Below are 12,500 nucleotides of genomic sequence, written 5' to 3'. Positions count from 1 at the left end.
CAAGTAGAGTCACAGAAGTGTCAGACACAGACTGGCAGTGTCAGAAACAAACAGGTAAGGTTACAGTCAGACAGGTAGAGTCAGACACAGACAGGTAGAGTCACATACAGACAGGTAGTATCAGACACAGATAGGTAGAGGCACAGACAGACAGGTAGAGGCACAGACAGGCAGGTAGAGACACAGACAGGCAGGTAGAGGCACAGACAGGCAGGTGGAGGCAGAGACAGGCAAGTGGGGGCACAGACAGGCAAGTAGAGGCACAGACAGACAGGCAGTGTCAGACACAGACAGGTAGAGTCAGACACAGACAGGTAGAGGCACAGACAGACAGGTGGAGGCACAGACAGGCAGGTAGAGGCACAGACAGGCAGGTGGAGGCACAGACAGGACGTCTCCTCACCAGGGACTCCAGGACAGCCGTCCGGCCCGGGGTCCCCTTTCGGCCCAAAAGAACAGATCGCATCTGCCCCAGGGTTGCCACAGTAACCAGGAAGTCCCCTCAGACCAGGCGATCCTTTTTCCCCCGGGACTCCTGGTAGCCCTGGTGCGTCAGGCCCAGGACTTCCTGGTTCTCCTTTCTGACCTGAGGAGGAAGTGCCCGCTCAGACAGGAAGTGTGTGTCTACGAGAGACAGCGCCGACAGCAGCAACGAAGACTCACCGAGCAGGCCCTTCTCCCCCCGCACGCATGGGCTCCCGAGCACCGCCCCTGCAGACAGAACAGCCCTTTATGACCTCATCGGGCATACCTGCACCTGATTCGCTGGACACTTAACGCATCACACAGCCTATGTGAGGAGACGGAGGGTGTCGATGCAGAGTAGTGGAAAAGCTGTTGGGCTCCTGACTCGAGTTCAAGTCCCGGGTGGAGCGCTGTCCTGGCACGTTTGTGTGTAAGTCCTGCCTTCTAAACAAATATATTCCATTCAAATTCACGTGTAAAACACTTTTTTTCAGAGTCTGTAGTAAAGACACGTCACTAGAAAATAGGAAAACAGAAAATAGGAAAATTGGGAAAGACCAAGGTCTTGAACACCAGCCAGCGATTATAGCTCAGCATTTCAGACTGTCTTGTAAAATAGACAGTCAATGCCTAGAGGATTAGTATATTAATATTGTGGTGTATAGTATGTGTACATCAATATGCAGGACACACTCTGCTGTGTAGTGCAACAGAAGCATCACAGCTGGGATTTGAACCTGTGTCGGTCAGGTGCAGCGCCGCCCTATTGCACATTGCCGCTCAGGGTACCCCATGTTCCCCTTCCTCACCTGGCTCTCCCTTCTGTCCCGGGGGTCCCGGAATGCTGTCCTTTCCCTGGTTTCCTTTGAGTCCCCTAGGCCCCGGAATTCCAGGAGTCCCCGGAATGCCTGTGGAGACGAGGCACAGTCACGTGCGCCAAAGCACAATTAAAAACCAAGTTTAAGTCACATAAACAGAGTCAAAAAAAAATTCTCAGTCACAGTCACATAATGCTATAAACACAACTGAATATAGTCATGCAGCCGTCACAGTTACACAAAGCTACACACAACCAAAAATATTTGAACAAAGCCACAAACACGCAAGCATGATTGAGTCACAGTTGAATACAGATTACGAGTCACACATCGTAAAGTGAGGTCATAGTCACGAGAATAAAATGCAAATACACAAATAAACACGAGAAAACAGTGTCACACCCAAGTCGCGGAAGAAACACACAAGTCACAGTCGCAGAAACTTGTACACAGAAGTTAAAGAAAAAATCGAAGCGCGAGCTCGTTGTTAAGGACGCGGCAGCGCGGAGTCAATACCGCGGGCCTGACCGTGACTTGGGCGACAGACCTGGTGGGCCGTATGGCCCCGGAGGCCCCGGTGCACCCTGGGATCCGCTATACCCCTGCCCTCCGGGGATCCCCTGGGGTCCTGCATTGGGGGGGGGGGGTAGAGCAAGAAGAGAGAGAGGATGATCCATATCAATCCTAATAACGAGGGAAGGAAACAAAGAGAGATAGAGGGAGATAAGCTGAACCTGGATCTCCGGGGGGGCCTGCGTCTCCTTTGTCTCCAATGCTGCCATCGAGGCCAACGCCCCCTGGGCTCCCCAAAACCCCCTTTTCACCCTTCACACCATATAAACCTGGATATCCAAGCTCTCCCTGTCCGAGAGAGAGACAGAGAGAGAGAGAGAGAGCGAGAGAGAGGGGTGGGGAGAGAGAGAGAGACTTTCACTTTCAATTGCTGAAGTGCTGAAACACACCAAAAAACAACAGATTCTGAAGCTTCCAGCTCTACAGTTTCAGGTCTCTGGTTGGCATCCTTATTGTCCTATTGTGTTGGTTGGTGCTGGTACCTTCGGGCCAGGTGGTCCTGCTGGACCGGGCCTGCTGAAGTTGGGCTCTCCTTTCGCTCCTTTGTGTCCACGTACGCCAGGTGCCCCAGGTGGCCCTCCTCCCCCGGGCACACCTGCGGGTCCCTTCTCTCCTTTCAACCCTGGTGAAAATAAATCCCATCACCATTTCTGATAAGGTCTGCCTAAGCCGTCATTTCACTGCACCCTGAGGGTGTGTGTGTGTGTGTGTGTGTGTGTGTGAACTTGTAATACTATCTTTGTGGGAACCAAATGTCCTCACAAGGATAGAAAGACGAGAAAAATTTACCTTTTTGGGGACTTTTTGCTGGTCCTCACAAGGTCAAGAGGCTGTTTTAGGGTTAGGACTTAGGGTTAGGGTTACAATTACGTTAAGGTTATTGTTAAGGTTAGGCATGCAGTGTTTGGGGTTAGGGTTAGGGTTCGATGTTACGGAATCAATGTAGTCAATAGGAAGTCCTCACATGGATGGCAGTACGAGACTGTGTGTGTGTGTGTGTACATGTGAGTTTGTGTGAAAATGATGGAGTGTGTGTGTGTATACATATACGTGTGTGAGTGTGTGTTACTGCAAGTATGTTTCTCACCTTGGTGTCCCCCTAATCCACGGTCTCCAGGGGAACCAGGATCGCCAGGTTGTCCAGGAAACCCCCCAAGACCAGGCTCACCTGGAGCACCTGAGTAGAGTCACATACTATCAAATCACATACACATATACCCTCACACACTCACTCTCTCTTACACATACTGTACATTCACACACAAACACCGATGCACTCACACACACAGACACAACCACACAAACATCCAAACAGACATATACTGATATACTCATAAGCTCTCACACACATTCTATCTCTCTCTCTCTCTCTCTCACACACACACACATTTACTCACAAACACAAACATTCAAACATACACTGATGCACTAATACGCACTCATACGCACACACGTACTGTAACATACTCTCTCTCCCTCTATCTCTCTCTCTCTCACATACACACACACACACACAAACACACAAACACACACGTGTGTGGGAAAAGGGGAAAAGGCAGGGACCTTGTGTGCCATGTCTTCCTGGTATCCCATTCCTCCCATCTTGTCCTTTGGGTCCTGGATCACCTGCATTCCCTTTCACACCAGTATGCCCCTCCTGACCTATCAGGGAGCAGCAGAGTGTCAGCAGAGAGTCCACAGACCACACCCACTTATGTAATGAGTAACTGACTGGAGCTGAAACTGACAGTAAATGCTGGTAAACAGGTTGCTTTGGTAACCAAAGGGCCTCATTTTTTTTTAAATGAGGCCTTAGGAACGCTTGCAGTACCTGGGGGACCGGGGTCACCTTTATCCCCCACTACAATGCCCTGTGGTCCTGGTATTCCAGGGGCTCCAGTATCCCCCAGCATTCCTTGGCTTCCTTTGGGGCCTTCCGGACCAGAGAGTCCCGGAGACCCTGAAAAATGGACAAATAAACAAAATAGGTGCATCACATTAGCATTGATATTATAATCTTAAACATGATGATGGTGATGATGATAATGATGATCAGCAGCAGCAGCAGCATCGTCATGGTCTGACCTTTTGGTCCTGGTGGTCCATCATATCCAGGAGGTCCATCTGGTCCATATCCAGGGGGGCCTGGGTTTCCAGGATCTCCCAAGGGGCCTGGAAATTACAGAAAGACAATGCTTTACCTGATCATCTGCCTTGAGAAAACACAGAGTGGTACCAGACCACCTGCTTGAGAAATCACAGAGTAGTACCAGATCATCTGGCTGAGAAATCGCATAATAATATCAGATCACCTGCTTGAGAAATCACAGAGTAGTACCAGATCATCTGGCTTGAAAAATCACAGAGTAGTATGAGATCATCTGACAGAGAAATCACAGAGTAGCACCAGATCATCTGCCTGAGAAATCATAGAGTAATACTAGATCATCTGCCTTGACAAATCAGCGTAATACCAGATCATCTGGCTGAGAAATCACAGAGTAATACCAGATCATCTGCTTGTGAAAACACTGACAGAATAATAGCAGATCGTCTGCCTGGGAAATCACAGAGTAATACCAGATCATGTGGCTGAGAAATCACAGAGAAATACCAGATTATCTGGGTGAGAAATCACAGAGAAATACCAGATTATCTGGGTGAGAAATCACAGAGTAGTACCACGTCATCTGTTTTAGAAATCACAAACAGAAAAATACCAGCTCATCTTTGTGGGAAATCACAGACAGAGCTTTACCAAATAATCAGCCTAGATCACAAATAACAGCACTGTGGTGACTGGACAGGTGCCATAATTAGAGTCTGTAGCAGCCATTGATCAGTTCTTATGTTACCTGGAAGTCCAGGAAGGCCATCCGACCCAGGGACACCCTTTGACCCGAACGGTCCTAGCCCTCCAGGTAGGGAAACCCCAGGTGGTCCGATCTCCCCTTTGGGTCCAGGCTGGCTGAACCCAGGAAGGCCCGGCTCGCCCTTCAGCCCCTTCAGCCCTCGAGGTCCTGAGAGAGAGGGGGGCACGAAGAGCAGCTAATCCAGTCCAGTGGGCGTAATGACGGTTCTTCACTCCGTAAAACACTCCACTTCATGTTTTATGTGTCACCCGCGCACAGGCAGCACAGTGGCAACTAGCGAGGCACACCTGGTTAATTGTTTTGGAAATCTTTAAAAAGTCATGGGGAACAGCACGTCCATAAACAGTATAAGGAAAAGCTACACGTGTTTGCATGGAAATACCACAGAAGAAGACACAGGCGTAGCATCCAATGGGAGTAGGGCGTGGATGATCGTTATATGAAATATTACACGCGTTTAATGTCTTTATTAGTGATTTTGCCCCATCTGTAGGCTGGACTGAGGGCTTGTGGGTGTTAAATATGTTTAAGTGACAGTGACTTACCTGTGAAACCCCACTCTCCTCTCGGCCCAGGAAGTCCCTGTGGACCGGGAAGTCCATTTTGGCAGGGCGCGGGGAGGCCAGGTGGGCCTGTGACACCAGCAACCCCTTTCTCCCCTGAGGAGAGAGTGCAGACACTAGTATATGTGTGTGTGTGTTTGCATGTGCATTTGTCAATGTGTGTATGTGAGTGCGTATGTGTGAGTGTGTGTGTGTGTTTGTGAGTGTGTGTGCGTGTTCGTGTCCGTGTATGTGTGTGTGTGTGTGCGTGTGTGTGTGTGTGAGTATGTGCGTGAGGATGAGTGTGTCTGCATGTGTATTTATGCACGGGTGGGCCTGCATGTGTTTCTATGTGTGTCACCTTTCACTCCAGGTGGACCATCTCGTCCTGGACTTCCAGTAGGGCCAGGAAACCCCCTCTGCCCAAAATCTCCTGGGGCACCAAGATCTCCACTCGGACCTGGGGGCCCCAGCCTACCCGTGGGCCCCTGGGGGCCAGACTCCACATAGCCCTGGGGACACACAACATGCTCTCTCACTGCACTGTCCTGCCGGAGATCTCAGCCTGCTGGTACAGGACGCACTAAAGAAGAGGAGCCCTTTACAAGCAGTGCCAAGGGTGTGCGGTCCAGGTGTGGCAGCCTCACGCTAGGCTGGGTACATGCAGTAAAACTACTCATTTCAAACTGTGTGACAATGCACTTCATTTTCACAACACATTTACTGTGTTACTCAAGTGCTTTTTGGTCATACGGATAGCTATGCCAGTAACATACAGTCCAGTATGCGGTCCAACTGGGCATGACACTATACTCTAATATCCTACGATATATCATGAACAGATGGAATATTTGTAAAATATAATGATAAATATATGTTACCACGGTGTAATGTACTGTAATGTCTAAACGTGGGCAATACATTGTATTGCCAAGTGAAACTGATACCCAGTTCTTTTTTGAACCACACTTGGGGTGCGATTCTGGGTTGTTGGGTTGTCAGTTGCTGGGTTGTTTGTTTTATTCCTAGGCCTGGATCACTGAACAGATGTGTATGTGTGTGGCAGTCGGCTCTGACCTTTTCACCCTGGAATCCAGGGGGTCCCGAAATGCCTTGCAGTCCTGGCGCCCCAAACCCAGGAGCACCTGGCTGCCCGGGAGGGCCTCTGTCACCTGTGGAAACAGGACGTGGATCTGTTACAGGAAGTAAATCTGTCACAGGAAACAGATCTGCCACAGGACACAGATCTGTCACAGGAAGTAAATCTGTCACAGGAACACAGATCTGTCACAGGAACCAGGTCTGCCACTGCAGCATGCTTATGCAGAAGGCTTCCACACACGCACACACACACATACATACACACATGCACACACACACACACACACACACACACACACACACACACACACACACAGATGAACATGAATATGCACATACAAACAGACAAACACGCACACATATGCACAAACTCACACAGGTGCACAGATGCAAAGTCACACTCAAACACAGATGAGGATGAAGAAATAAAATTAGAGATTAATTTATAAATAAAAAAATATTGATCACAGAAAAAAAAAAAAGAGATTCATTCCACACAGTGGTCTGGCTCATGCAGGAGTTGGCAGCATTGTGAGGTCATAGACATATCAGAGTGACATCATTCTTACCTTTCTCTCCTGGGATAACTTGCTGTGTTCCAGGAGTGCCCTTTTCCCCCTTATCACCAGGAAAACCAGGTAAACCTGGCACCCCAGGATAACCAATACCTATTCCTGCAAGACCAAAAACACATACATACTGCATGAACCCTTACAAAAATGGAATGCACTGCAATACACTGAAACAAAAGCTAGCATCAAGAATTGCAACGCTTCACATTATATTGTTATTTAAACAGATTATTGCTGTTTGGATATTACAGTTTATTCCAGTTTATTTTTAAAAATCCATGCTAAAAAATGCATTCACCAGTTTGTTCTCCAGACACTTTCAGCAAATTACAGTACATTCAATTTTTCAAAGGGAAGGCATAGACAGTAGAAGATTCCAGATTTTATCAGCCATACATTTCTTTGTCCAAAGCTGTTGTGTTGTGTTAGTTATTACCATAGCGTTCATATGGTTTTTATAATAGTATTCCAATCACAGACCCACCATACTCCAAACTTCATACCGAAACTTCACTCTTGCACCTACCTGGTGGACCAGGTATCCCTGGGTCACCCCTGTTTCCTTTTGGACCCGGGTCTCCTCTGTTTGTCAAAATATTGCTGCAATCCCCTTTTTCACCTGAGAAAAGAGCAATGGCATCATCTCAGTGCAATACGTAGTGAACAATTTTGCGGTGAAAAGTTGGTGAAACGTCGTCTAGGTGTTCAGGTGAACACCCAGCCATATTTGATTGAAAGGTTTTCTAGCTGACTAGGACGTAGCCAGGCTATATCCAGGTAAGACCTGAGCTATACTGGAGTTAACCAATCTGTTTTTGTCAAAACACCTCTCAACCTAGATTTGCACCCCTCTAGATTTCTGTTTTTGCTTACTGGGTCATTTAGATTAGCCATCTCACATTCCTAGTCCTGGAGAGTCACAGTCCCTGCTGTTTTTTTTGGTGCATTTCAGCTATGGCTGCAACATTTTGGGGAATATTCAGGAGTCAAAAAGCCATCTGATGTTCCCCCAAGTGTAAATCTGCAAACCCTCCTATTCTCAAGGACCAGAGTTTGAGATCTCTAATTAAGAAACCTATAACCACAAGCCATTGAATCCATTACACCACAGAAATTGATTGGATGTCTTCTCAGGTGCATGTGCATGTGTACCTGAGACATTCTCAGGTGTGTGTGCTCCTGCTCTTCTCCCACACTCATACCTGGCGCTCCAGGTGTGCCCAGGGTGCCCTCTACCCCTCGATTGCCCTTCTGCCCTGGAACGCCGGATGGCCCAAAACCTGGCGGCCCTGGGATTCCTGTTAGACCCTGGTTTCCATGACGACCAAGAGACCCCGGAGGGCCCCGTTCCCCCTTTGAGCCTAGCAGCCCATGCTGAAACATCAGCAGCAAATCACATCCATGTTATAAACACTCCTACAGCTAATCACCACACTACACTACAGTAGCGCCTCAAATAAACAGCCAATCATCACACTTTCTCTGAATTACATAATAATACTACACTACATACTCCAATTTAGCATAAGCACTCTGTGGCACCAATGGAGGCAGTGCTATTGAAATCTATTCCTCACCACCAGAGTATACGTTAACAAGAGAAGAACTGTGAATCAGACACACTATTGTCTGTAAGGAGTGAGCAAAATCCACAATGATGTACACATTGTATTGCCTCAAGATAAGTGCTTGGTATAAATCAACAGAGAAAGACATTTCTTACTGAAAAATAATTCAAGCTATATCCCTGAGCATGCCTAAACAGTTAGCTGCATTCTTAATTAGAAGCATTGAGTGAAAGATCTTCAATGGATGTAATTGCGACTATCGAACAAAGTTGAGTTCAACGTCCATTCTTGTTCTTCAAGTGCAAAGATACAGAGGCTGGACCAACCGAATCGCCCTTGGGGCCCCGTTGGCCCTTGGCCCCTGGGTGTCCATGGCGCCCCCGTGCTCCGTGTTGACCGGGACTCCCCGGGTATCCTGGGGAACCTCTGTCACCCTTGCATGCTGGCCGAGGACTGATGCCTCCGTCCCCCTTCTGCCCTGGGTAGCCTGGAGGACCTGGTCTGCCATCTGGGCCCTGTGGTGCAAACCAGCATAGGGATACAGCCCAAGGAATTAACCATAGAACCATAAGGAATGAACAATTACATCATTGCCCAAAGACACAGACTTGGAAAATCCACCATAGAGACCAACAGCCTGACCTGCTGGTAGCATGGGCGAACTCACCGGAGGACCTGAGGGACCCATGAGTCCTTTGATTCCCATGTCTCCCTTCTGACCAGGCTGCCCATTCCAGCCTGGGAAAAGAAAAGAAAGAGAGATTGAGGAAGCCTAAGGTTGTGATTATTTTTTTGTTTCTTTTTTCTTTCAGCTCACAATTAGCAACCAACACAGACACAAGAAACCATGTGATGTGAACAAATCGTGTAATACACTGTCTTCAGTTAACACGAATATACCAGCATCCTGGGCCTAATCATGCTAATCACTTCCTGTCCTGAACAACTACGCATCATTTCCTGTCTCTCATCAAGCGTTAGAATGTTAAGGAGAGGTGTTACCGGGTTGTCCTGGCGGACCAGGAGGCCCAGGGAGACCGAAGAGCCCAGTTCCTTTCCCAGAACAGAGACATGACACGCCCTTGTCCCCTACAGCGGAGAGAACACGCTGCTCAGAACAAAAGTCCCAAATCTACCAAGCGAAGGCCAACAAAGGGAGGAGACAGGGTGTCCAAAATACACCACGCCAGCCTGACTATGAGAGAAACAATGTTACAAACCTGTGTTTCCGGGCTGACCCATCAGTCCTGGTTCCCCCAGAATTCCCTTCTGGCCCTTTGGCCCTCGAGGTTCTGGAATGCCTATCAGTCAGAAAATGCAAGCAGAAAAAAAAACATTTAAGGCAGGGACCTAAAACTCAAATCCTGAGGGGGGCGCTGTGCCTACTGGTTTTTGATGTGTTTCTGCACTTGAGTGCTTAATTCAAGTCATTCATTGGCTAGAGTTGGTACAACGTGTTTCCAAGACCTAAACTGGCTGCTGACTGAAAGGAGAAAAGAACATTCAAAAAAACCTACTTTTCAAGCAGATAATGCATGTGAAAATATGACCAATAAGCAGCGGACAGTATATGCACTTATGCACTGAGCTGTAAGTGCACTTACACAGTGAGGACTCTAGGCTGTAAGTGCACTTACATAGTGAGGACTCTAGGCTGTAAGTGCACTTACACAGTGAGGACTCTGGTCTGTAAGTGCACTTACACAGTGATGACTCTGAGCTGTAAGTGCACTTACACAGTGAGGACTCTAGGCTGTAAGTGCACTTACACAGTGAGGGCTCGGGGCTTACGCTGTCTACGGGCAGTAAGGTCGCTTATGCATCCATGATTTTGGGCTACCTGTCCTGCGGCCTGGGGGGCCTTGGTCGCCTGGGGGACCAGGGTTCCCTGGACGTCCATCTTGGCCTGGGGGTCCTGGGATGTATCCATCAGAATCACCCTTCTCTCCCTTTGGGCCAATTAGACCCGGGGGACCAGGGAGCCCTGGAGGTCCCTGGGAGAATCTTTCACCTGTGGAGAAAGACAGTGTGTGTGTGTGTGTGTGTGAGTGTGCGTGTGTGTGTATGGGTGTGTGTGTGAGTGTATGTGTGTGTGTGTGCGTGTGTGTGTGTGTGTGTGTACGTGTGTATGTGAGTGCATGCGTGTGTGTGTGTGTGTGTGCATGTGTGTGTGTGTGTGTGTGTACGTGTGTATGTGAGTGCATGCGTGTGTGTGTGTGCCTGCATGCGTGTGTGAAGGGGATATCAGGGTCATTACCTGGGGCTCCTGGATGTCCAGGAAAACCATCTTCACCTGAAATAAAGATGAGGAAGATGGTTATAGACACTGATTGGCTGCTAGTGACAGGAGGGAGTGGCTGAGAGATGCACGCCAACCATACCTGGGGGGCCAGGTGAGCCTTTGGGTCCAGGTGGTCCAGGTATTCCCTGCCGCCCTTTGCTGAAGTTCCCTACCAATGTCACCTGTGTGAGGGAACAGGTGTGTTCAGTTAGGCTCAGTTTCTCATCTAAAATACCTATAAATCAGATGGTCTGTGTCGGATTAAATTCCATGGTGTAGTGGATTATTGTTTCCTGAACAATTCCAAAGGCTCTGGAGCATTCAAAAAAAAAATTATTGAAAGAAAATAAGTTGGATTAATTTGAGTCCATTTTTTATCAATCAAAACATTAAACATGATTTGCTTTCCAAACTTATACACTCAAAAACTGTTTGCTCTCCCCATGGCCACACACACGCAAAGGCACAAATTCACCAGTATCTTGAAGCCACTTAAGGGAAGGGGGTATGGGCATCAGGGCCGAATCAAAGGGGGGGGGGGGGGCTGTGCTGTGGCTGTTTTCGAATCAGCTTACTTGCCTAGTACTGAGTGTACATGTTGTATATGACCCGTATGCAGCTTGTATATTGAAAAGAAAGCAAGTAAGCTGTCTCAGACACGGCCTGGGGCCCTGTTTCATGAAGCGGGATTGTAAATGGTAAATGGTAAATGGACTGCACTTATATAGCGCTTTTATGCAAAGCGCTTAACAATTGATGCCTCTCATTCACCCATTCACACACACACCAACGGTGAAAGGCTGCCATGCAAGGTACCAATCAGCTCGTTGGGAGCAATTAGGGGTTAGGTGTCTTGCTCAGGGACACTTCGACTTGGAGGATGATTGAGTTAGCTGGATAACTGCACTGAGTGAAAACTGGAACCCTCCAAAATCTGGAACGTGGACTGCTGTGAAAAGAGCTGTTCCGGGCTTTAGTCAGTGCAGTTATCCGGCTAACTGAGTAATCCTGCTTCTTGAAACTGGGCCCAAGTCTACACGATGACGCACGCGAAGGATGTGCTCAAAGCTGCATCATGGACAGGACCACACCATGCACTCCTGTCGACTAGGATAGCCAGACGGCTGGATTTAAACCGGAATGTTTAGTTCTCATTCGTACAGGATAATAATAAAAAATAAGTTATCAATAATGATAATAATAAAAATAATAATAATCACTCACCGACCCTGGAGGGCCTGGGAGGCCTGTTGAACCTTTCTCTCCCTAAACATAAAAACAGAGCGTCATACACACATGCACACACATACACACACATGCACACAAGCATGGACACATGCACCAGCTCTCTCTCTCTCTCTCTCTCTCTCTCTCTCTCTGTCTAATCGGTCAGCATTCTCAGACCCATGGTCGCAGTGAGGATGACCAGAATCACGCATTTAAAAGAAACAGAAACAGCGACCTCTGACCTTTGACCCTGGGATCCCCACGGCACCTGGAATCCCCCGGCGTCCTTCGTGACCCTGCGGAACACACACTCAGATCAGCGCAGCCAATGGGAGAGAGAGAGACCAGCGCACCGCAGAGCTGACGGGCGGAGGGATCTGGACTGCAGAGGAGCAGACAGGTCACGGACACGTTCACCTGCGGGTGGGTGACGATGTGGTTGGCAGGTGGTCGAGGTGAGGCTGAGTTTGTGGGTGCTTG

General features: G+C 48.3%; 1 protein-coding gene across 4 annotated transcripts in view; it reads right to left on the bottom strand.

The window, feature by feature from the left end:
- The window catches only part of LOC135258251 (collagen alpha-5(IV) chain-like), a 32,340-nt gene that overhangs the window by 6,627 nt on the left and 13,213 nt on the right, over nucleotides 1-12,500 (bottom strand). For 3 of the 4 annotated variants that reach the window (XM_064341622.1, XM_064341624.1, XM_064341620.1), the window contains 26 exons: nucleotides 12,263-12,316; nucleotides 12,018-12,059; nucleotides 10,894-10,975; nucleotides 10,770-10,805; nucleotides 10,353-10,523; nucleotides 9,733-9,813; nucleotides 9,515-9,601; nucleotides 9,180-9,250; nucleotides 8,839-9,027; nucleotides 8,147-8,318; nucleotides 7,471-7,563; nucleotides 6,942-7,046; nucleotides 6,349-6,443; nucleotides 5,633-5,783; nucleotides 5,275-5,388; nucleotides 4,712-4,876; nucleotides 3,942-4,028; nucleotides 3,688-3,816; nucleotides 3,420-3,518; nucleotides 2,944-3,033; nucleotides 2,339-2,478; nucleotides 2,018-2,144; nucleotides 1,831-1,911; nucleotides 1,275-1,373; nucleotides 664-711; nucleotides 404-586 (listed from right to left, as the gene is read on the bottom strand). In XM_064341622.1, the coding sequence (XP_064197692.1) occupies nucleotides 404-586; nucleotides 664-711; nucleotides 1,275-1,373; nucleotides 1,831-1,911; nucleotides 2,018-2,144; nucleotides 2,339-2,478; nucleotides 2,944-3,033; nucleotides 3,420-3,518; nucleotides 3,688-3,816; nucleotides 3,942-4,028; nucleotides 4,712-4,876; nucleotides 5,275-5,388; nucleotides 5,633-5,783; nucleotides 6,349-6,443; nucleotides 6,942-7,046; nucleotides 7,471-7,563; nucleotides 8,147-8,318; nucleotides 8,839-9,027; nucleotides 9,180-9,250; nucleotides 9,515-9,601; nucleotides 9,733-9,813; nucleotides 10,353-10,523; nucleotides 10,770-10,805; nucleotides 10,894-10,975; nucleotides 12,018-12,059; nucleotides 12,263-12,316 (2,791 nt within the window). The remainder of the gene's footprint in view (nucleotides 1-403; nucleotides 587-663; nucleotides 712-1,274; nucleotides 1,374-1,830; nucleotides 1,912-2,017; nucleotides 2,145-2,338; nucleotides 2,479-2,943; nucleotides 3,034-3,419; nucleotides 3,519-3,687; nucleotides 3,817-3,941; nucleotides 4,029-4,711; nucleotides 4,877-5,274; nucleotides 5,389-5,632; nucleotides 5,784-6,348; nucleotides 6,444-6,941; nucleotides 7,047-7,470; nucleotides 7,564-8,146; nucleotides 8,319-8,838; nucleotides 9,028-9,179; nucleotides 9,251-9,514; nucleotides 9,602-9,732; nucleotides 9,814-10,352; nucleotides 10,524-10,769; nucleotides 10,806-10,893; nucleotides 10,976-12,017; nucleotides 12,060-12,262; nucleotides 12,317-12,500) is intronic. The other variant, XM_064341623.1, reaches the window with a different exon arrangement.

The sequence above is a fragment of the Anguilla rostrata genome, chromosome 6 (genome assembly GCF_018555375.3).
Source record: "Anguilla rostrata isolate EN2019 chromosome 6, ASM1855537v3, whole genome shotgun sequence".
In the NCBI taxonomy this organism is placed as follows: Eukaryota; Metazoa; Chordata; class Actinopteri; order Anguilliformes; family Anguillidae; genus Anguilla; species Anguilla rostrata.
Note: the sequence above shows the minus strand (reverse complement) of the source record. Positions and strands in the feature narration are given on the sequence as shown.